Here is a 24,309-nt window from a genome sequence, read left to right as displayed (position 1 = left end):
TGTGTCAGACAGTTTGTAACAGAATCTGATCTGCATGCGATAGAGTGGGCTGCGGCGGGCAACACGGCAATCTAGGAAAAGCTTTAATCTTTAATGAGACATCTGGCACATTGAGCCCCCTCACCAGATTCGAGTCATTAGGTGCGTGGTACTTCTCTGTGCCCATCCTCACAAGGCCATCGTTGTATAGGAAGATGCGCAGTGGGTCACAGGACGTGACCAGGATGTAGATTCTCAGGTCAAACTTGTAGCCCTCCATTAGGAATGGCTTGTCAAGGTACTCCTGGACAATGAAGTGGTCTTGAGCCGGAAGTTTCTCACAGTTTCTTATTAAGGAGATCCTACAAGAGAAATGTATGCAATCCTATCATCTGCCGAAGCTATCGTAAGAATCACCGAAACAGACTAAAGACAAAACGTTGAGAGAAAACCAAACCATCAACCCTAGAAAATCTGGATTACAAGAATGGGGGGGAATGCAGTAAAAATGCCACACATCCAGGCTCACCGCCATTCTTTTGGTCTTAAGTCAACCATATTCGGGCCTGTTCTGCTGCGTTTCTCACTATGAATGGCATAATCAGAACAGACATACTGCTCCATTTCACTCGCTGATAAAACATTTCTGCTTTGGCCACTTGTCACCAGCACTCAGATTGGAAAATAAGCACACCACAGTCGACAAAAAGAGACGAACGAGGGAGGCCTGGGTCACAAATAGCAGGGGGAAATTACCACTGAACAGACATATTTACTAACACAAAACAAACACAGGCTTTTTGTTTTATGCTGTATATTATATAAAAAGGCCATTCCACACAAAGTAATAAAGATGGGAAAATGTATTTTCTCAGATCTGATGAACAAGCTGTCCAAGGAAAACAAAAGAATTTACTATTAGGACTGTTAATTAAGACCACCCTTTTAAAACCTAAAACCAATGGAAAGGAAAAAGAAAAATTCTGTGTATGGCTTTTGGCTGTATAAATTAACAAGAAAAGAACTTTTCCACTCCCACCAAGCAACTTTTTAAACTAAGTCTTGTAAACTTCTTTCCCCTCTTCTCAAACTGCCAGTTAGTATTAAGGATTCCTACCAAAAAGCCAAACCCCAAGTTTCCTGTTCAACTTCTGTAAAGTAATGGCAGAGCGCTTCTTTTCCTGTCTGGGGTATGTGGTTTGGCAACCAACAGGCCCATCATACAAAATAATTCACAAAAATACTCGAAAAAAACTATACTTGAGTACATCCTAGTCAACATTTTTTGCAATTATTTTTAGTTCATCTTTTTGTTTTTTTTTTTAAAAAAAAAAAAAAAAAAAAAACAAAATAACTTTCCTACAAAAGTTATTAGAAGAAGACCATTAAACATTTGGGTAGAACACAAAGCACAGATGAAAAGGAGACACCATTTTTTAAGGATAAAAAGGAAAAAGTATTCTATTTATCATTTCAAAAAGTGTATACTCCTTTTAGCAGAAATGATTATTCCGTCTGAAGTGTAATTAAATTCTTTTGGAAATATTATTAGCCTAGGTATGCAAAAAATCTATTATGGTATGGAATATCCAGACAGGGTTTAAAACTGTTTGTAGATGTACCTGTAAATTAAAGGACATGATTGATGAGCACTGATGCTGGGTAATCAAAACGCACTCTGGCTGGCTGTTTAACTAGACACTACTGGGACTGTGCTTTTAAACCTGATGTTTTTTAACAAGCTTCAGCTCAGACATAAACAATAACTTCATTTGGTTTTCAGCCTGGAAATAAATTACGGCAAGATATAACTTAATTTCCTGTATCACGTTTTGAGTTTTCAAATTTAATCTCTCATCCTCCACCAGAAGCCCATGCTCAACTCACCTTAAATTATCCTTCACTTTCTTAATGCACTGTAATAATTCAGCCTTTCCAGAGTTTCATTCTTTAATAAATAAAAGCTTAAAATACAATAACGCAAGTGGTGATCTTTATACAGTATACCTGAAGGACACCAAAAAGAAAACAGCCTGGAACCAACAAATACCAATATCTCCATCTATAGGCCTAAATTATAAGTGCACTGTATTTCAAAAAAAAAAAGGTTCTTCCATTTTCACACAACCCCAGGAAAAGCGAACATACACAAATTGGATTTTCATCCAATTAAAAAAATGCTAAAATTGCCCGCCTGCCTTGCGAAATAACAGAACTGTTTAGTCGATTTGATCCATCATGAGGTCGTAAAGAAAATTACGACTATATTTTGCTTCCACACCACACGCATTAACACGTTCTTTTTTGTCTTTAACTGCCACACAATTGAGCAATTTAATGTAAACAGCATGTATTACTTAGGAAAGCATTCAGCGATTACAAAAGTGAGGTCTGAATTACTTCATGGATTTTGCAGAAACTGATTATTAGCCCGACGTGTTGGTTTGCTTCGGCCAAAATAGTTCCGGTATGTTTTAAATGAAACAGAACAGATTAACATCACACTTAAGACCTGCACACACTATTCTAGAGATGGAGTAGTCTCCATATCATGTGAGCATCAGCCAGGAGCTCTTAGATATATACTAACTGTGACTGCTTCCCTAGACAGGTTTAAGTGGTGGAAAATGAAAATTAGCTTTGCAGCTTCAGTACAACTCCATGTAGCCCAAAAATACCATGTCAATAGATGTCCACAGCCTGCCAGTACTGAGATGACATTATATAATGCCTCCCCTGTGGCATCGTATACAAGAATTCAGAAAAGTAACATACTGGTTAAGGAAATAATCCAGATATCAAGAGAGATAGTAAGCCGATCTGGATGAAAGCAAATTAAAACCATCATCATCATCCACCAAAGACCTACCCGTGGCCCATGGCACCATTGGCCGGTTTCACAATGAAAGTTTTCTGCTTGCGTTTCCTGCGTAGTTCCTTCACATAGTTCTGAAATTGGGTGTACTCAGCAGGAAAGATCCAGGTTTTAGGTATGAAGCTGTACTCCTGAGGCTGGTTCTTCATCATTCTACAAACAACATAAGGAATACTGGTAATTTATTTTTTTTTAAATAACTCTTTTTTTCATCCGCAATTAACTATCAGCCCATCGTGAATGCGATTTAAAGAATGCATACATACATATTCCTGCTCTCTTTTAAACTTACTTTGCCATGTTCCTTGCCAGGCAGTCTTTCCGACAAATCTCCCCCATTCCTGGGAAATGGTTAATTCTCTGTAACAATAAATGACAGAATAATAATGTTATTAAACCTATTAAGTTATTTCTTCCCAACAAAAGATGCAAGTAAAAGCATCAACCTTGAAGAGAAATTACAACACTCTGACATTTATGCTCAATTACGGACTCAAAACAAAAAGGTGACTGTAAGACCTTTCTTAACACTTATTTACTTTACCACATAGTTTTTAATTTAAAAAGAAAAAAACGATCAATTCCCCTCCTTGGGGCAAAGTAATTGGTTCTGCATCAGAGCTCCTGCAATTGTAGGCAGTGACATATGAATGAATTGCTTTGAATGCAAAAAAAAAAGGGTTTTCTGTATTCTTTGACCAAATGAGCCTGAACAGAGCCGTTAATTAGGCTCGTATGAACCACAACCTGACAGCAAACTTTCAGAATAAATCAGTGTTAAAAAAAACAAGAACATGTACTTTACAGACTGTGAAAGAAATCCAAAATTACCCAGTTGAGACACCCATAATTAGGATTCTGAGACCCTGAAGAGCTCTTAAGAATTACTTTGAATGACAGCTACATGTGACAAGCATCATAAGAGTAAGATGCAAAATAAATAGTTCTTTACAAGCCAATGATTTCCAGCATGACCAAATAGACATTTTAAATATGGAAATCTTTAAAAGTCTCTTTAAAAGGCTGCAGATTCTACGTGGAGCAGTTTTCTGTACTTCAGTTTAAAACGGAAAAGCGCAGCTTTTTGCACCAACCTTCCAGTCCATTTCTCTGCCAGAACTCCCACATGTGCGCTGATCTAATTAGTCATTTCCATCTATACTATCCTTACTGCAGAAAACTAAAACTTTTACTTGGAACAGGGGTGTATGACCCTGAAGATGCAACTGAGACCTGCAACTACAGCCCCTTGTAAGAGAAGCAAAATAAATAGGACGCTTAATTTCACTGAGGTCTCAGGAACCTCGGAGGAGTTTCCAAGCAACATAACAAAACCAGAAGAGCCAAAAGCTTCAAAAATTAAAAACGCACATTTTCTGCTCCGTGTTTGCAATATGCTCCATGATAAATGAGAAAAGAGTGAAAAGATCAACGTATCTTTATCTGTTGCTCGGGCTACTTCATTAATTGGGTCCTTTGAGAGACTCCGAATGCCCCCTCTGTTTACTTAGGGCTGAAACAACCCATATGTACTCAATTTGACAAATATACAAGTTAGAACTGACACAAAACTGCACATTTTTGCTTATTTTTATGCAAATTACAACTCCAGATTTGTACTTTAAACACAGATGTAAGGTTGGTGTTGTTCAGGAGATGTGTGTATCCTACTGACACCGTCGTCTAGCTTCCACTTTCTGAACTTCACCGACGCCCCACTGGAGAGCAGCCAGGACAAGTGGCATTCTGTGTGATGTACGGGACACGTGGGAGGACTCGGACACCCTGACATGCCCTTTGCTTTTCCTGCCGCTGATGGATGCAGATGCACAACGCTGTGAAGGCCAAGCTGAAGGAGGTGTGCGGGGGCAGTGCAGAACACACCCAGGCCAAAGTTTTTGTTGCTCGTCTCTTAAGGTGCACTGCCTGCAGTTGGGGTCCTCACCTTGATTGACTTCCACATTCCGGCAAGGCTCACCTCATGTTACCCAGTCCCAATCCTCAAGAAGCAATATGACCTCCCAATGACCTTCCTGCTTAAAACTAACATGGGAACCCTCTAAGGATCTGCTTTCTAGGTTCTATTCTGATAAGACTCACAAAACCAAGCATCCCCCTAAAGCTAAGTAAGTGCAACAGTGAGAACAGGATGCACACATGGAGCCAAAAGGTCACTGGTTTGCCCAGAGTGCAGCTCTGCAACTGTGCCCCAGAGCAAAGCACAAAACCTGGATTTCTCCAGCATAAAAAAAACTCACCTGTCTCAAAAGTAGAAGGCAGAAGCTTTACACAAAAGCATCCAGTAAACAAAATATTTAAACAACCTTCCCAAGACAAAAACAAAAAAAAATTGCCAAGCATACACATACCTGATAGTTCCTGAGCTCAGCAATCTTCTCATGCTGCACAGCAGAGTCGTTCCAAATAAGATTGGCCGTTTCATCCTCATCTCGCGTTTTGAGAAAATGCATTTCTCCAATCACGATACGCACTGAAGAACAATTGCATGACATTATATATAAATGTATTTATAGTTCTATTTTATGAATGCAAGTACTCAAATTGCAGTCAGAATGATCAACCTGGCATGCCAATAACATGTAAGAAACATGTATGTTTCTGTATTTTCTGAAAAACAAACCAGTAAATTTAAAAAAATAATTAAAAAAAAAAATCCAGTGCACTGCAATAACTTGAAGGTACAGCAACAATTTTCTGAAAGTGTAATTTTGATGGTGAATGACAATTACTGAAACAAATATTCAGCTGGGTGCAGAAATTAAATAACTTGTAGACAGTGATTCATAAATCGTTGCACAACAGTACTGCTGACTTCGAAACTGACTTCAGACACAAAGACTGGAATCCCACAACAGAGAACAAGATGTAACAGCACATCTCTTGAGCACCGCTTACCTCTTCTTTGCAATTGTTTCCATGCTATGTAATAATAATCATAATAACAAGAACATGTATCCGCACAATTAATCTCAATCACACAAGGCAGCAGGCAATGAAGTGCTTAACGGCACACATGTAACCTGAAGGTTTACCCTGGTGCAGTATCCTTGAGCAAGGCACTAAACCTGAACTGTTCCCATAAAATATCCAGCTGTTTAAATGGGTCAATCTGTGCAAACTGTTCCTTGTTTCAGACAAAAAATAAAAAAAAAAGTGTTGGCCAAGCAATGAAACAATATATTGTGCATAAGTTCCGATGTGAAGTTTCAAACTGTTCTGACTGACTGTTAAACTTGCATTTGTCCTTATCTGTGTGCATGTCAGTCTGGACACAGGTGTCTGCTAAATAATGAATAAATAAAACCCTTCTAAAATAATACATTAATAAATCCATTGCCTTATGCATAGGAAATAAGGTGTTTCATAGGACCACTCTGCATTATTCAGAAGTAATTTCTTTATCAATGAATCCCTTTAACTACTACATGCTGTAGGATAAACCATATGCACACAACTTTATGCATCTGTGGCTGACAGTAAAATGTTCTTCGTATAAGACGGGCAGAATGCAACAATTCCTAATGCTTTTATTTTTTAAAGAAAATATGAATTAATGGATCATAATGCATTTAAATCCCAGTGGAAACAATGTATGAAAGATAGGCGGCCCATGCATTTAGACATTAATCCAATGACTATTCATTATTCAGCGCCTAATGAAAAATTCATATGCCCTAACAAAAATGAGGAATTAATTATTTTTGTACATCCTTACAAACTGGAAGATCATTGGCAGGAACTTGAGTTTAGGAAAAACAAATTCCAGTGGCCACAGTATGAGACCTACTTTGTTCAACTTTGTCAGCTCAACAAGCACCTGTATATTCCCAATAATTCTTCATGAACATTCCACATTTTTCAGACTATATTTCATTTCTCCTGTGTAGTCAATTATCACTGAATGAAAATATTTTTTTACTTATGCCTTTCCTGAGTTTGTCTCAGATACACGTTTATAACACATGCCATGCGTACCAATTTCATACTTGGTTCCAGCTACATTGGCTGTGATGATTCCCTTCTTCTTTTTCCGTACTTTTCTCTTTCCACTATTCTGATAGGATGTAGCAGGGGGTCGATTCAAGGGGGATGTTCCTTGATCTTCTCCTGGTGTCATGGAACATTTGAGTGAAAAGATTTAAAAATTTCTTTCATTGACATTTTCACACTGATGCGTAGAGTGCAGCAGAGCTCCTACCTCCATCGTTGGGGAGGGAAGGCATCTCAGTGCTGGCGGGACCGCAGACGGAGGATGAATTTTCGGCCAGGCTCTTGGGATTCTAGGAAGCCGTCAAATGATGGATGTAATCTTCTGCGTCAATGACTGTTTGGCACCATCGTTTCCCAGCAAAGTCAGTAAAATTCCTTTTTGCAGCCTTATTAGAGGGAATGGACCGGGGGAAAAAAGAAAAAAAAACCTTGAAATCAACACATTTAGATACAGAGAACTTGAACTTCAATAAAGGTGTTCTAATGTCTGCTCAAGAGGGGACACTTACTTCGAAAATAAGGACACAGATAAGCTTTCAGGACACCTGCAGCGTATTCTCCAGACATCTTTATTCTTCTAATGACTTGCTTAACAGGACCAACAAATCCCTTTGGATTTATGATTCCCTTTAAGAAGGTATCATAACTACTCCTTTTTTAGATTCTAACATCAAAACCAGATTAGTATTCTTGAACTGACAGGATTTTCCCCCCCTTTTTTCTTAACACTAGAGCTTGTTGTGAGCAGTCTGCCTCTTCAGCTTAAAAACCCGATGACGTGCAAATGTATGTAACACATTTTCAGCAATACGAACAACAATTAATAGATATTAAGAATTTCTTGTCTTGCAGTTACTTACATGCCACAGGCAATTAAATAACATTGAACCTTAAATGATCTCAAGCGCAGCCTCCACAACTTTAGAATAAAACTGCTCCATTCTCAAGTGCGCGTGTAAACAATTTTAGCAAAGAGATCAACACTACCCTCCAGTGGCTGAGAGAAAATGTTCCCATTTTATACATTTCACACAAGTACTACGGTAAAGTATGGGGACATACAGAGCACATGCATTCATTCTGAAGACTATTCTCCAAAAAGACTTCCAGATTAAATGTATAAGTGCAGTAAAATAAAGCAGCAAAGGCTTTCACTACACAAACAAGAACAGCAAGAAAGCAGTAAACATCAAGTCTTGTACATTTAAACAACACCTTTCTCCAAAATAACCTATAATGTTAAGCTAATTACAATTATTTGTCAATATACAGTAGGGCAGTTTTTTCTTGTTTTTTTCTTTCAGTACACAGCTTGTACTAGGGTAATACAGCTAGAGGTGGGACTCAAACCTACAACATTTGGGTGCAAATACACTACCAGCTGCCTTTACTTCATGTCATAGATAAAAGGGGATTCTTCCTGAACAATTGTGTAGCTTTTGGCAAATTATAGTTGCTTCTACCAATAGATTATCCTCCATTTGCTTACTATACAATAATTAATCCAGAATATACTTTAACGTCTTACCTTTCATCTGTGTAAAGCATGTATGCTGCACACAGATTTTACAGATGTCTATTTTTAGCAACAAAAACTAGAAATCATTCATTAAAACTGTTACAGTAACAGGGAGAAGATTTAAACTTCTCCCACATTCAGACACAATGACACTTTACAGTTTATTTTAAAAAAAGGAGGACACATACTACTATGATTTACATTCTTTTTCATATTCATGGCCTACATGCTTAGGATAACGATGCGGGTGCAGCGCGTCAGAAGAGCTGACGCATTGGCCACAGACATCTATAGTCCCCAGGGTGGTGTTGGGTTCACGACTCACAGTAAAACTACCTCAGAATGAACTGGCCTCAATGAACTCTCCGCGGCTCTGTTTCCAGTACCGCGGGACGCGGGGCACTCTGCTGCTCTCCCTAGAGATGCAGGACTGTCTTGTTGGGCACTTAGCAGAAATCTCTAAAAACATGTGGGATCCACTCTCTGATGGGAGGGTCCAGAGGGAAGGGGGTCTAGTGAGAAGGGGGGTTGCAGATGAAACAATATGTGCAACACAAAATGCATAACCGGTATAACATAAAAACCTTTTAAATGCAATTACTGGCTCTAAAAGGCAGGAAAAAAAGAAAACATTAATTGAAATATGATCAACAAAATAAAACGTGCAAATACCAAACTTACCACAAGAGGTCCTTCTAGCAGCCCTTTGAGCAAATGGCTGGCTATATAACATGGAATTTAATTCGACACAAATCTCCCCAGAGTAGGTTCATGTAGATCATTTATCAGTTTCTCTTTTCTTATTTATTTTTTTTTTTTTTCTGGTTAACGTCAGAACCGTAAGACGAAGACATCTATCCGGCTTTTAAAACGCAGTCGTCCAGTTCAGCCCGGGGCAAATGGAGTCCAGCAGCTTCGTTATCTTTAAACGTTATCTATAATTTAAAAACAGTGTCTCAAGGTTTGTTTCACAAATAAAAAAAAAAAAAAAAAATCACCATTTTCACTGGTCACATGATGCTTAAGGTGAGAGAGATGTTTACCCGAAATGGTAGGCAGAGCCTAAACCCCATATGGTCTCACCACCAGAAAGTTCTTGGGCTGCTATGTTGCTGCTGTTGTCATAGAAACAGCCAACAGTTATTTGACCACTAAGGTGTTTTAGTCGCAACAACAAACAATGTGTTGACCGCCATGTCATGAGGCAACATGACTGCCAAACAATTTTAGGGTAAACACATTGCTCAAGGGTACTACAGCTCCTTGCGTCCTAGTGTGATCGATGAGCCAAGACACGAGGCCTCAAGTGGTACCGTTTAAAATGGTTGGTGTATTTTTGCTAAACCATGCTTATTTCAGTGTAATCTGCTGCACCACATGCTGTATGTGTAATTAAGGTTTCAATTTTCAGCATAAGAAGCACATGTCATAAGAAGCAAGAGACAGGCAGCTGGTAGAGTGGTGTTTAGAGCTGCCACCTTTGCACCCAAAGGTTACAGGTTTGAATGTCACCACCAGCTGTAGTACCCTTGAGCAATGCGTTTACCCTAAAATTGCCCCAGTAAAAGTTTCCCAGCTGTATAAATGTGTAAATAATAGTAAGCAGAATAACATTGTAAGTCACTTTGGAGAAAAGCATCAGATAAATGTGATGTCTCTCTTCAAGAAGCTAATGTGCCCATTTTTTTTAAAATCGAGTTTGCCTGTGCAGTGTTTTAATCCGAAGTAAGTAACATTTAATAAGAATAAATGTGGCACAGCGAGAAGTGCTGCTGTCTCACAGCACCTGGGTGGTGCGAGAGGACATGGGTTCAATCCCCGCTCAGTCTGTGTGGAGTTTGCATGTTCTCCCCATGTCTGCGTGGTTTCCTCCCACAGTCTAAAAACATGCTGTTCAGGGTTCCCCATGGTGTGCGAGTGACACAGAGAAAGTGTGTTCCACTGATGTATGGATGAGTAATCTTACACTGTGTAAGTAGTGTATCTAGCAGTGTAAGTCACCTTGGTGAATAAGGTGGGTGTGGGCTGATAACACTACATAGAGTTCACTGGAAGTCGCTTTGGAGAAAAGCATCTGCTAATACATGTAAAAGTAAATGGAAATAAATGGCACCAATATGGATTTTGGTTTTCTGCTCCTTACAAGCAGCGTTAGTACCAGACATTTAAAAAAAAGCATGCTTAATTTATTTGAAAAAGAAAAAAAAAAAAAAAATGTTGGAAAATGTAAAAATTATCTTTCAAGTTTTTTCTAAGGGTTATTTTGTAAGATAAAACGTTCCCACTGTAATCGCCAACGCTCACAACCACCAGAAATTAGCTGTGAACACCATGGCAACAAGTCAGATTAACTAACATCCCTGTTCTGGGTACATGTGTTTACCGACACCTATCAATTGGGCACAAAAACACGGGCTGCATTTACCCTACTCTTGGAGATATTACAAAATTTGCTACGTGCTGTTGGGGCAAACCCATGGAGCAAGTGAACACTTAAGTTTACGTCAAGTACATGAACACAAATAACATTAATCATTAAAAAGAAACACAGCCGTTTCAAATGCAAAGGTAAAATGTTCACACTGAAATTACTGCAAGGATTTCCAAAAGTGAAGGTTGTTTTTAAAATGTATAATACTACACTAAAACAGTTGTGATAAACGCCCTTATAAAAATAAACGCCATTCTTGCACTTTCCCATCAGAGAATGGAGGCTGACAACAACTGACACCCATCATCACAGAAGCTATTCCTGCAGCTGTGGTATTCTTGTCTGTCATGTTACATGAAGAATGGACTCTTTGTTGGGCCACCAGCAGTTGCAAAGCCCCTTTATCCATCCCATCTTGTATTTGAAAACCTCTACCACCAGGCAGCATTTGTCAAGTCCATTACAGATCCGGTCCTCTCTCGATGCAAGGTGTCATAACACCCAACCAATTCGCACAACTCTCGAAATCCCCAAACGCTTTGCTTATCACTGTGTGCAGTGCAACTGTACACACGCATGTTCTAAAGCACAGCAAAGGTCAAAGCTCTTAAAAGCAGACAGTACACATAATTTGATAAAGCTATAGTTTCGAATCAAGTCTTCAGGTTAAAAGACAACAGCCCAAATCAGGTCATTATTCACCAGCTATGGTCCGTTCCCTTTCTTTTTCAATTTACAATTTTACTTTCTTTGCGCGATTGAGGAAATCAATAAATAATGCATGCAGAAGGTGAGTCATATTGTGTTTAATGTCAATCCAGTCTCAATAAAAACGATGCAGTGGGCTGTATAAACTAGTATTAGCAGGGCTGCCACTTGGCCAAATTTGTATACCTGTTGCAAGGTCACGATGAAATAAAAAAAGCCGGCTACTGCTTTCCCAGTCAACAGATCTAAATATCATTTAGCCGTCACAGGTTCTGGAGAGAAAATATTTTAGCCCGTGAGGAACTAGAAACCTTTATTCCTGACTAGAATGCAACTTGTACAGTTGCCATCCATGAAAGATTCAAGTTTTTCAAGAAAAAAAGGGCCGTACTCCTTATTAGCTAGCTCCCCGACACTCATATTGTTTAGTATTTCTGATAATTTCTCCAATCCCTGCATATATGGTGTATAATAATGTCCAGCTACCTGACTTTAAAAGATAAGAAAGCTTAATCAATATACAGTTGACGTAGAAATGGGGAGGAGGAGGAAGAAAAAAAAAAAAAAAAAATCAAATTAACTTGGGTTGGATTGAGTATTACCACGTTTCCTAATTGCATATTGAACCCCTATTTACATTAGAAGGAGAAGGCCAATCGAGAGAACAGAACAGAAGACCCCCAACCCTGAGCCTTTATCACATATCTGTTGGTTATTTTTTTTAAATTCTCTCACCAACCTCAGAATAACCCTTGACCATCTGTAATCACATATAAACCAGCAGGTAGCATAGTGGTTAAGTGTTACTGCCTTTGAATCTGAGGGGAGCACAGCGGTGTAGCGGGTTTGGCCTGTGCCTGCTCGCTTGTGGGTCTGGGGTTCGAGTCCCGCTTGGGGTGCCTTACGACAGACTGGCGTGCCTCCCTGGGTGTGTCCCCACCCCATCCAGCCCTGCGCCCTGTGTTGCCGGGTTGGGCTCCAACTCGCCGTGACCCCGTTTGGGACATTACGTTAGCAGAAAGAGAGACGTAAATGTGTGATTCTTAAGTAGTTTGTTTCTTTCCACCACATGAATCAATATACATCATATCTTTTTAAAAAATACCCAATAAATACCCAAAGAAGCAAATAAAGGAACTTTAATATCCAAAGAGTTACAAGAATTTAACAAAATTTTTTAGAATCAAGAAAATACAGTAATATTGGTTCAGGTGATAGAGATACCGGGTACTGCACTGTTAGCGTATGGATTTGAGTGGTTGCTGAAAGTCGAACTGTGCTCTGTGGTCCGATCACCAAGGAAAGAGGGGGAACCAAACAGGTCTAAGCAAGCAGCTTTTACATGAAGAAAGGTGCTATCCCATTATGACACAGTCATTTCTCGCAAATAAACTCTTTAGTGTGGAAAGCAGTAAAAACTCCAAGCACTAAAATTCCAGAAGTGCCTACTGACCTCTGTTACACCCTGCACTCATCAAGAACCCAAGTATTCAACCATTGCTGGGGTCGTTTACATTGGCAATACAAAAAGCTGTGACATTGCAGTCAACTTTAAAGTGCTGCATAGTCAAAGAGTATCAAATTGGCAGCGAAAATGGCACAGACTTCCAGAAAGACTCACTGAAATTTTCTTGCATAATGGGGAGATTTTATTTTTAATGCCACCCTAGCCATCTGCAAAGAGAAAGGTCAAGGAAGCAGAGACTGTTCAGTGTTCCCTTGAGCGGTGAGATGGTTAGGGTTCTGTGCCCCTCTCCGCCGACACTAAGTAAGTAATTGTGAGCTGAGCGTCAGTTGGGTTGCGGTGGAACCGAACTCTTCCCCAAGTCTACCCAGGAATTGAAAAGACGCGGCTGTCTCAAGGCACACACATTAGAGGAAGTGTGCAGCTCCATTCGGCACTCCTGGATGGTCAACTCTGAAACTCACTTTTGACCCTGAGAGGATACATTAAAGTGTAACTGGCTGTGGCCAAAAAAGTGAGAAAAATGGGGTAAATATACAAACTTGTCTGTGCATACAAAAAAAAAAAAAAGAGTTCATGTCACTAAAACAACCTATCACTCAAATGGTTTCAAAAAGTTTGGAAATACTTGGGTTTTAAATAACCAAAGTCAAAAGGTAATGAATACTTTATTTGACATTATGTATGCAGTAGGTTGGTAAAATTTAAGGCATTAATACTTTGGCATTTGGACATTTAAGAAATAAATGTTTCATATCAGTCACAGAGGCTATACTACCCCATTAGGTTAAAACTATCAGACATGTAATTACTAGTCCTTTGCGATTCGGGTGGGGGGAACACATTCAATTCAATTCATGACCAGCAATAATGTCTCGTATTCAAACACACTGTCACTCATGCTTGTGAATTGATTTTCTATGATACTGTATTAGGGGGTGCGGTGGCGCAGTGGGTTGGACCGCAGTCCTACTCTCCGGTGGGTCTGGGGTTCAAGTCCCGCTTGGGGTGCCTTGTGGCGGACTGGCGTCCCGTCCTGGGTGTGTCCCCTTCCCCCTCCGGCCTTACGCCCTGTGTTGCCGGGTAGGCTCTGGTTCCCCGTGACCCCGTAAGGGACAAGCGGTTCTGAAAGTGTGTGTGTGTGTGTGTGTGTGTGATACTGTATTGAGTTTACAGAGTGACAAAGTGTGTTTGAACACAAGACATTATTGCTGGTCATGCGGTCGCTGTCACAAAAATATTCAGTTGTTACACAACAGTAGTAATTACTGTAATTACATGTACATTCATTTATAATTAGAGCTGGTAGCATAGTGGTTAGTGCTACTGCCTTTTGGATCCAAAAGTTCAAGGTTTAAAATCCAGCAGTTCATAGTCTTGAGCAAAGGACTTGCCCTAAATTGCTCCAGTAAAATCATCTAACTGTATAAATGGGTAACCTTACATTTTAAGTCCCTTTGGAGAAAAGCGTCCGTTAAAAGGGCAAATGTGCTGTTGTTTTTAACTTTAATTATTATAACTTTAATTTCAATAGCAAATGGCAAGCAAGCAGAGTAGGACTACTCAGTACTATTTAGTACTTATGGTATTATGCTAAACGCAAAGTTTGATAACCGCAATGGGTCAATAATATGTCATTCTATTAATTATTATGTGCGAGTTGTTCTGTTAAGTTGCCCCCATCATTAGGACAGCAACAATGATAAAACTTCTAACACTCAACACTCAAGTTTTAAACCAACTAATGATTTACTTAAAAAAAAAAAAAAAAAAACTGATATGTTTAAAAATTACCAGAAGTACACACAAACCAAAACACACATTCTCCCCCCCAGAACTAATCGATTTGAATCGATTTGTTTAAACCAATCTGACGAACAGATTTGAATTTCAAAGCATAAAGCACTAGCAATTACACCCATATGTCACATAACAGGGTTAATTTACTCTGTGAAATCACCCCATTAGGCAAACTGCCCTTATTTCTAATGTGGGGGATCAGTTCCCAGAGAGGGGGGGGAAAGGGTTGCATAAAATTATTTAATACCCAAATAAATCAGTATTTTAAGCATGGGAGTGATACACCGTACACAGCCCATCCATCCAATTTCAACAACCACTTGTCCTGAGCAGGGTCATGGTGAATCATAGTCTATCCTGGAAGCACTTTATACTTAAGCAGCTTATCTTTTAAATGTTACATATTCATTCATTCATTCATTCATCCATCCATCCATCAATTATGAATTTCCCATAGCAGAGCTGAAATTTTGCAGAACTTTTCCCAGTGCAGAGATGCAGGGGTATGGAGTCTCTCCAGGAAGAAGGGGGCATTATGCAGGGCACACCCTGGATAGAAACATTCTGATTATTTACGTCACAGATGTTTATGCTATTAAAAATAAAGATCACTGCCAATGTCTTTTACTCACTGTGCAATTTTATACCCATTACACTGTGTGCATCATTTCTAACAAATGTTAGAAATACCCTTTATAAACAGCCTTCATCTGATCATGAGTTTAAGGCTTTATTTGCCTTGTTTTCTTAGTTAATTTAATTAAGATGTTCCTATTGCTGAAATAATTAAGCTAATCAATTCATGTTTATAGTCCGTCCGTCCCCCCCAGCAAATGCATAAATGAAATAGGGGGAAAAATGCATTGTATTAAAAAGGAATAAAACAGGCAGGTTTACCCAAGGTTTACCAATAGTATGCAGAAAAGGGAATTATCAACTCACTGCCCAACTCCACCTGGTGCCTATATGACAAACACAATCTATACTCTTTCAACCACATGTTCTCTTTGGACAAAAGCAACTGTCTACTTGCTTGGGAAAAAAATAATTTAAATCTTAAATTATTTCATAATCTTGCATGAACAAAAATTTTGGAAACCAACAGCATTAAAGCCCACCTTGGGAAAGTTAGTAAAATGAGGTTTTATTACAGATTTAAAAAGTCAACTGTGACAGCAGTTGTGCGAAGAGTATAAATGTCTGACTTCACCAGCCTGATCATGACCAAGACAGCATAATTTTGAATAAACAAAATATTTCCTAGCGAATGTTTATAGTCACCAGTACTGCAATCACATTTTCAAAAACAACTCCAGATGTTATAACCTTAATTATATGAAAACCCTTCAAGAATCACATGGTCCACTAACGTTATTTTCGCTGTTACACTGAATTGATTATATTACAAAATACACGTCCATCTAAAAGGATAAATCACTTTAACACTGTACCTTAACACTGTAAACTGATTTGGAGAAAATAATCAGCTAAATAAATATTTTTTGCAAATCCTACCAATATTCTTAATTTTCTATTGTCCAGATTGTAATATTTTACAAAACACTCCAAAATGTTTTAAATAGCTTCAGTTTAATTGCTGTTCATATGTCTTAACAAGTGATTTCTAGCTTTCAAACAGCACAGATGATTGCTACACTGGTGCTCCTTCAAGTCCATTTCATTCTAATCATTTTCTCACTCCTGTGTCCATCTCTCCAACTGACACTGGTACACAATTATTTGGAAACTATGCAAGTAGTAAATTACAAATTCTCAGCGTCTCTCACACAGCTTGACTCCGACTTCGACTACTGTGCCCCTACGTCAGACAAAAATGGTTATTGATAATGAATAAATCAATACCAGGCCACGTGACTCAGACATGAAAGACAGCCAAAGGACTCAGAAAGACTGAAAAATGTAAGCAGTGTGACCTGCGGCACAAGTCACTTTTTGTAAAATACTAATTAAAAAGTAGTAAGGTCTAAGAAGTTTAGAACAGTTAAAGGCAATACACCCGTCCTCCAAATAGCAGGCTTCTCATTCTGTCAAATAACCCTGTTTGGTAAATTCCTGTTGGGAGGGAGTCAAATCATTATTATTTCTTATTCAAAAAATAAACAGCTCCCAGACAAAAAAAAAAAGGTTGCGTAAAATTGATTTACCAAAACAGAAGGTATTTTTATAACAACGAACACCAACATATATTTGTTATAAAAGTGGTTTTTCTACCTCTCCTTTGGTTTTTCAATTCCTTATAAATAACCACTTGTCCAATGCAAAGTCATGGTGATCGGCCTCCCTGATCTGAACCCGAGCGGTGAGTTGTTATTGGATTTCTGTGCTAGTCGCGGTTTATCCATAACGAACACCATGTTCATGCATAAGGGTGTCCACCAGTGCACTTGGCACCAGGACACCCTAGGTCGGAGGTCGATGATCGACTTTGTAGTCGTTTCTTCTGACCTTCGGCCATATGTCTTGGACACTCGGGTGAAGAGAGGGGCTGAGCTGTCAACTGATCACCACCTGGTGGTGAGTTGGATTCGATGGCGGGGGAAAAAGCTGGACAGACCTGGCAGGCCCAAACGCATAGTGAGGGTCTGTTGGGAACGTTTGGCGGAGGCCCCTGTCAGAGAGGTCTTCAACTCCCACCTCCGACAGAGCTTCAACCAGGTCCCGAGGGAGGTGGGGGACATTGAGTCTGAATGGACTATGTTCCGCTCCTCCATTGTCGGTGCGGCGGTTCGGAGCTGCGGCCATAAGGTCTCCGGTGCCTGTCGCGGCGGCAATCCCCGAACACGGTGGTGGACACCGGAAGTAAGGGATGCCGTCAAGCTGAAGAAGGAGTTCTATCGGGCCTGGCTGGCTCATGGGACTCCTGAAGCAGCTGACGGGTACCGACGGGCCAAACGGAGCGCGGCTCTGGCAGTCGCCGCGGCAAAAACTCGGGCTTGGGAGGAGTTCGGTGAGGCCATGGAGGAAGACTTTCGGTCGGCCTCAAAGAGATTCTGGCAAACCGTCCGGCGACTCAGAGGGGGGAAGCGGTGTTCCACGAACACTGTTTACAGTGGAAGTGGTGCGCTGCTGACCTCAGCTGAGGATGTTCTCGGGCGGTGGAAGGAGTACTTTGAGGATCTCCTCAATCCCTCCGACACGCCTTCCGTAGAGGAAGCTGAGGCTGGGGACTCGGAGGGGGACTCGTCCATTACCCTGGCTGAAGTTGCTGAGGTAGTCAAAAAACTCCTCGGTGGCAAGGCTCCGGGGGTGGATGAGATCCGCCCCGAGTTTCTCAAGTCTCTGGATGTTGTGGGGCTGTCTTGGTTGACACGCCTCTGCAGCATCGCGTGGAGTTCGGGAACGGTGCCTCTGGACTGGCAGACCGGGGTGGTGGTCCCTCTTTTTAAGAAGGGGGACCGGAGATTGTGTTCCAACTACAGGGGGATCACACTCCTTAGCCTCCCTGGGAAAGTCTATGCCAGGGTACTGGAAAGGAGAATCCGACCGATAGTCGAACCTCGGATCCAGGAGGAGCAATGCGGTTTTCGCCCTGGCCGTGGAACACTGGACCAGCTCTATACCCTCACTAGGGTGTTGGAGGGTTCGTGGGAGTTTGCCCAACCAGTCCATATGTGTTTTGTGGACCTGGAGAAGGCATTCGACCGTGTCCCTCGTGGCATCCTGTGGGGGGTGCTTCGGGATTATGGGGTTCGGGGCTCGTTGCTACGGGCTGTTCGTTCCCTGTATGACCGGAGCAGGAGCTTGGTTCGCATTGCCGGCAGTAAGTCAGACCTGTTCCCGGTGCATGTTGGACTCCGCCAGGGCTGCCCTTTGTCACCGATTCTGTTCATTATTTTTATGGACAGAATTTCTAGGCGCAGTCAGGGAACGGAGGGTGTCTGTTTTGGTGGCCGCGAGATCTCGTCTCTGCTTTTTGCGGACGATGTGGTCCTGTTGGCTTCATCAAGTCAAGACTTGCAGCGTGCACTGGGGAGGTTTGCAGCCGAGTGCGAAGCGGCGGGGATGAGAATCAGCACCTCCAAATCCGAGGCCATGGTTCTCAGTCGGAAAAAGGTGGATTGCTCCCTCCGGGTTAGGGGGGAGTTGCTCCCTCAAGTGGAGGAGTTTAAGTATCTTGGGGTCTTGTTCACGAGTGAGGGAAAAATGGAGCGGCAGGTCGACAGACGGATCGGTGCGGCGTCTGCAGTAATGCGGTCATTGTACCGGTCTGTTGTGGTGAAGAGGGAGCTGAGTCGTAAGGCGAAGCTCTCAATTTACCGGTCGATCTACGTTCCTACCCTCACCTATGGTCATGAACTCTGGATCATGACCGAAAGAATGAGATCGCGGATACAAGCGGCAGAAATGAGTTTCCTCCGCAGAGTGGCTGGGCGCACCCTTAGGGATAGGGTGAGGAGCTCAGTCACCCGGGAGGAGCTCGGAGTAGAGCCGCTGCTCCTCCGCATCGAGAGGAGCCAGTTGAGGTGGCTCGGGCATCTGTTCCGGATGCCTCCTGGACGCCTCCCTGGGGAGGTGCTCCGGGCTTGTCCCACTGGGAGGAGGCCTCGGGGCAGACCCAGGACACGTTGGAGAGACTATGTCTCCCGGCTGGCCTGGGAACGCCTTGGGGTTCCCCCAGAGGAACTGGAGGAGGTGTGCGGGGAGAGGGAGGTCTGGAGTACTCTGCTCGGACTGCTGCCCCCGCGACCCGGCCCCGGATAAGCGGAGGAAGATGGATGGATGGATGGAAAGTCATGGTGATATGGATTTTTTTAACATTTCAAACACTGTTCGAACACCAGTTGAAAAAACAACTATGGAGCTTTTTCTCCATTGGGGAAACCCTGCACAACAGATAAAAGTAGTTCTTTTTTTTAAATTCTACTTTTATTATTGTATTTTTAAAAAAGGTTTGTTCTAACCTGTTCTATTCTAATTCTGTATTATCTGGTTTTAAATTCTCCCTTTTACTGATTTTAAACTGAGTTTAATATTGTCTCCCAAAATGGTCATATGAGGTCAGTCTAGCGTTCATAAACTAAACAATAATCCTGCAGGCACACATGAGATGTAAAACACACAACTGAAAGTCGGCTACTCATTTTTATAGACTACTTTTAACGGTGCAGCCATTTAATTAAGCTGTCATTAAACCAGTTTGCCTGCACAGTGAATGCTGCGCAGCAACTGTTTATTTTAACATCTAGCCACTGGCTGAAATAACACAGGAGCTGGCATTTGTATATCAGCTTTTTTCCGCCACCCGTTATGGAGGAAACATTACCTTAGTCATTGCTAAAGGTGCTGAACAGACCTCAAATCAAAAAAAAAAAAATTTTCAAAAAACCTCTGGCCAAAATACCATATGCTGTAGAAGTTGTACAGTACATTTAGATAAACTAAGTAGCACATAGAAAAATGACTGTTGTCCTCAAGTTACATCCACCTCAGATCTACTCTCCCAGCTGGGTACATACTTTTTTACCCCATTTTACATTGACATGATGTTTAATCACTTAGCAAATGCTTCTCTTTAAAGTAACTCCAATAAAGGCTATGGAGTAGTACCAGCCCACACCTTTCCACTCAAGGTGACTTGCAGTGCAACATGTACTGTGTGTACTGTAGTATACTTACGAGCATGTCACTCATTTTTGCAACAATGCAACACTAACACATACGCACAATGGACAATTCAGTCACCAGATCTCTGGAGAGCATGTCGTTGGACTGTGGGAGGAAACCAGAGCACCTGGAAGAAACCCATGCAGACAGGGGGGAGAACATGCAAACTCCACACAGACTGAATAAGGATAAAACCCATGTCCCCTCACACCATCCAGGTACCATAAGACCACAGCGCTACTCACTGCACCACCGTGCCCCCAAACCTTAAACCGAACATTAGGCATTACTCCTCGCATCAGGACAAGTACACAATATGGGGTGGTGCAAGCACGTATAGGGCCTGTTTTCTCGTTGCGGGATCACGGCGACCGCACGGTTGGGACGGAGCATTGAGACAGAAAGCATCGCAACAAATCAGGCAAACAAGCAGGAACAATACTTGAAGTTACAAAACAAACAGCAAGGGAACCACAAATTTAACTAAAACCTTCCATAACTCTATAAGGCGGCAATGCTCTGTTCTCACTCAGTCGCCCAACGTTGTCTCGGTCTTCCGACAAACTGGCTGCTATCACCTCTGTGAAAGTGCCCCAAATGACATTCAGTTCTTGGTCTGCACCACTTTTGACATGGAGAAGGAATTTGGGAGCTGCCCCTCATGTTCAGCTCTCTCCATGGCATGGTTCTACATCTCACAACTCACAGATAGGGTAAACTACTTCATTCATTATTCACTGTCATGTGTCAGGTGTTAACAGCTATTTTCAGTGCCATAATTCAGCAGGTTGATTAACAAAAAATAAAAATGTCACTCATTTTCTTAACATCACAAAATCATGTTATCCCATTGAGCCAGTATAATGGCATAGCCCCATTCATGTATACATACACACACACACAGATCCATATTCTATAGTTTTCAGCTAACACTTAAACGCTGGTCGAGGGTGAATGTGTATCTCATCAATCTCAGGACTGTCTTTGTCAGCCCTACATAAAAAAAGATTAACATTAATCTCGCAGTGTGATCCATGAAGCACCGAAATATGAACAAATCCTGTCTTCACAAACAGGTTAAACGATTACAGAACCAGGAACCGTATAAAAACCAGTGTGTAAATACTTTCATTGAATTAAATGTGGTTAAATCTTTAACCTGAAACAGATACATCCACAATCAGCAAATTTTACAAAGGATATAAATAGGTTTCAATGTGAGCAGCAGAGGGACTATACAGAGAGGGAATATGAGGCATATAAAAATAGCTCAATTTATTTTACTCCAACCAATACATGCGCCTGTTCATTAATTACATCAGTTCGGTATAATGAGATCATCCAGGAAAAAAAATTAAAGTTACACATGAAGTGCAATTATTAAAAACTATAGCGGACATCAACCAGCAGGGGGCAGTGCAGGCAAACAGACTAGGGCCTGAAAAACTGAATGGGGCAACACTATGCTTACAGGACACAGGACCGTTAACTCTTTTTAGAAACTGCACTGGTACAAATGCTGAACATTTATTTTTAATTCGATACGAGTGTCTTCCAGACCCCCTGCACTACCCTGGCAGGTAGGGTCGTTCCCGTGCCACGTTACCCAGCAGAAACAGCAGCAGTAGTAGCGCCAAGATGTTGTTAACTGTAGTGCAGGGGGAGGGAGGGAGGCGCTGTCCATAAAAATGAATCACAGTAATAACAGGGTTACAACCTTCTTCATTGTTCACATTTATTGAGCCCTTGTGTCATTTCCCACTGAAGTCCATCCTTTACCTTTACAGGTACTTAATACTAGCTTATCGTCTTGAACCTCTCGCGCGTTTTTACACTGACTGTGTGTCCGTTCAGAGAGCAGGTTCACTGTGTGTGGCCAGCGGCTCCATTTCATGATTCAGGCCGCTAAAAAATTATGGTATGGCATTTTTTAGTCAAATAAAGTAGAACACATAACAGTGCATAGCTGGAATGTGTTATGTTGCCTGTGTGAAACTGATTAACCATGACAAATAAGATTTACACGGAGGAACCACAACCAAAGCACAAATTGAATAACATCATGACTTCTGGTGTGCCTAATTATAGCTATAACACTTACAAATAACCAACAGCTTATTTCTTCAAAAAACTACTGTAGCCAGATCAATGACCCACGTAGTCAGCTTGTCATTTAGCAGCACGGTGATTTGCGACACTGAAACGGTGTCAAGTAGGCAACCAGAGAGGATAGTAATTTTTACTCATCTAATTCTTAGAAGTACAAGATTCTAGACGTTTGATGACACACAGTTCGCGCTATAATGAAATGTTACAGAGACTACAGCCTCTGCGGCGCCGCTAGCCACCCTGCCGTGCAGCGGTAGAACGGTGCGGACCGGCGCCGTTCGGCTCTGCGACATGACACGACACTACGCTACGTTACACGACACGAACCGCGCGAGCCGCATGAACACGAGACGAGTGAGCGCGGCGGCCTTTCGCTCGCCTTTGGCGGAGGCCACAGAGCCGCGAGCGCGCGCGCGCACGCAGCCGCCACCGTCCGCACGCCGAGGGCCGCGCCGGCAGGAGTTGCGCGCGCTTCATTACACCGTGAGCAGCACGTTTCCAAATGTGGAAAATAATGCAAAATATCAATGAATGACAAGAACGGGGGGAGATACAAATCAAATGGAAGAGAGAGAGCGGTGTACCTCTTTTATCGGGTGCCAAGGCTTCTGCTGGAAGATGACTTGACTCACTGCATGTCAGCGGCGGCGACCCCCCGCGCGTCGCATTAACACGTCGACTTAAAAGGATTAGTGAATTAACTTATTAAACATCTTTCATAAACGTGACTTCGCGGCATTATATCTAATGGAGTGTACTCACTATCAGTAGCATCCCAAAATCGAGGGTTAAAGCGTCCTCGGTTTGAACCATTCTGCTCAGAGGGGGACGCGGTCTACATGGCAAATTTAAGCTTAAACCGCGGGTCTTCACTCACTCTTATTCCTCATTATAACACTTACACATGTTCGTGCTGGCGTGCACTAAACGCGCGCGTCCCGCGCAATGTCAGCATTCAGTATTTTATGTCGCGCCAAATAAGCACACCCACTCTGTTGCCATAGTTGCGGTTTCCAGCGCAAACAGCGGGGTGAAAACATTGAGCCAAGGAAGGAGGACTCTGCCGTAGTGCAAAAATAAACGCCTTTAAATCATGGCTATGCCACAGCCTCAAACGCGCAAAAAAACATGTTAATAAAACCACTGTTCGCGACTTTTTATGCAAATTAATAATGTTCCCTCACTTCACCAGTTTAAGGCAAATGGATTTAAACAGGTTTAGGGTTGTGAATCGAACTTTTGCTTTTGGTCTATGGACACTTATTGGATATTTATGAATAAAGGACTGTTGGCGGCAGTAACTGCTCTTATGAAAGTACTTGTTCACAGTTAACAGCCAGTTGTTGTGTATTATTTACATTGATACCAGTTGTTAAGCATACACCGGAATCTTGTTTGTACATCACATCAGTCATTCATTCACCGTGTCAAGCATCCTACATCATGGGTGGGCTTTGTGTGTCTGTGTATTTAATATTATATATAAAGAGAGAGTCTAAACCAAGGAGACATTTGGGACATTTTTGGAATATTTTGTCTGATAAAATTTGTCTTTGTTAAAAGTTACTAATGTTTTTACAAATCTGCTGTTATTACCCTTAGGTTGACTGGCATCATGTTCAGGGTAAAGTCCTGCCACAGCCTTGCACCCAGTGATTCTGGGATGGGCTCTGGACCACTGCAACCCTGACCAGGACAAGCAGTTGCTGAAGATGGGTGGATGGATGTTTTTTTTTTTTTTAATGATAAGCAGATGTGGGTTTGTTACACTTAATTGTCAGCATCTT

The 24,309-nt window shown here is 41.5% G+C and overlaps 1 protein-coding gene across 3 annotated transcripts in view; it reads right to left on the bottom strand.

The window, feature by feature from the left end:
- The window catches only part of ttll7 (tubulin tyrosine ligase-like family, member 7), a 54,173-nt gene extending 30,698 nt beyond the window's left edge, over positions 1 to 23,475 (bottom strand). The window contains exons 1-8 of one of the 3 annotated variants that reach the window (XM_018734322.2): positions 23,285 to 23,461; positions 23,107 to 23,201; positions 7,074 to 7,251; positions 6,851 to 6,982; positions 5,224 to 5,345; positions 3,147 to 3,214; positions 2,849 to 3,007; positions 125 to 341 (exon numbers count right to left, since the gene is read on the bottom strand). In XM_018734322.2, coding sequence (XP_018589838.1) covers positions 125 to 341; positions 2,849 to 3,007; positions 3,147 to 3,214; positions 5,224 to 5,345; positions 6,851 to 6,982; positions 7,074 to 7,098 — 723 coding nt within the window. In that variant the 5' untranslated portion in view covers positions 7,099 to 7,251; positions 23,107 to 23,201; positions 23,285 to 23,461. Of the gene's footprint in view, positions 1 to 124; positions 342 to 2,848; positions 3,008 to 3,146; positions 3,215 to 5,223; positions 5,346 to 6,850; positions 6,983 to 7,073; positions 7,252 to 23,106 lie in introns of all 3 variants that reach the window. The other 2 variants (XM_018734323.2, XM_018734320.2) reach the window with 2 other exon arrangements.
- Between the last annotated feature and the right edge of the window lie 834 nt (positions 23,476 to 24,309).

Source organism: Scleropages formosus, chromosome 9 (assembly GCF_900964775.1).
Source record: "Scleropages formosus chromosome 9, fSclFor1.1, whole genome shotgun sequence".
Taxonomy (NCBI): domain Eukaryota; kingdom Metazoa; phylum Chordata; class Actinopteri; order Osteoglossiformes; family Osteoglossidae; genus Scleropages; species Scleropages formosus.
This window is presented reverse-complemented; position numbering and strand designations above follow the sequence as displayed.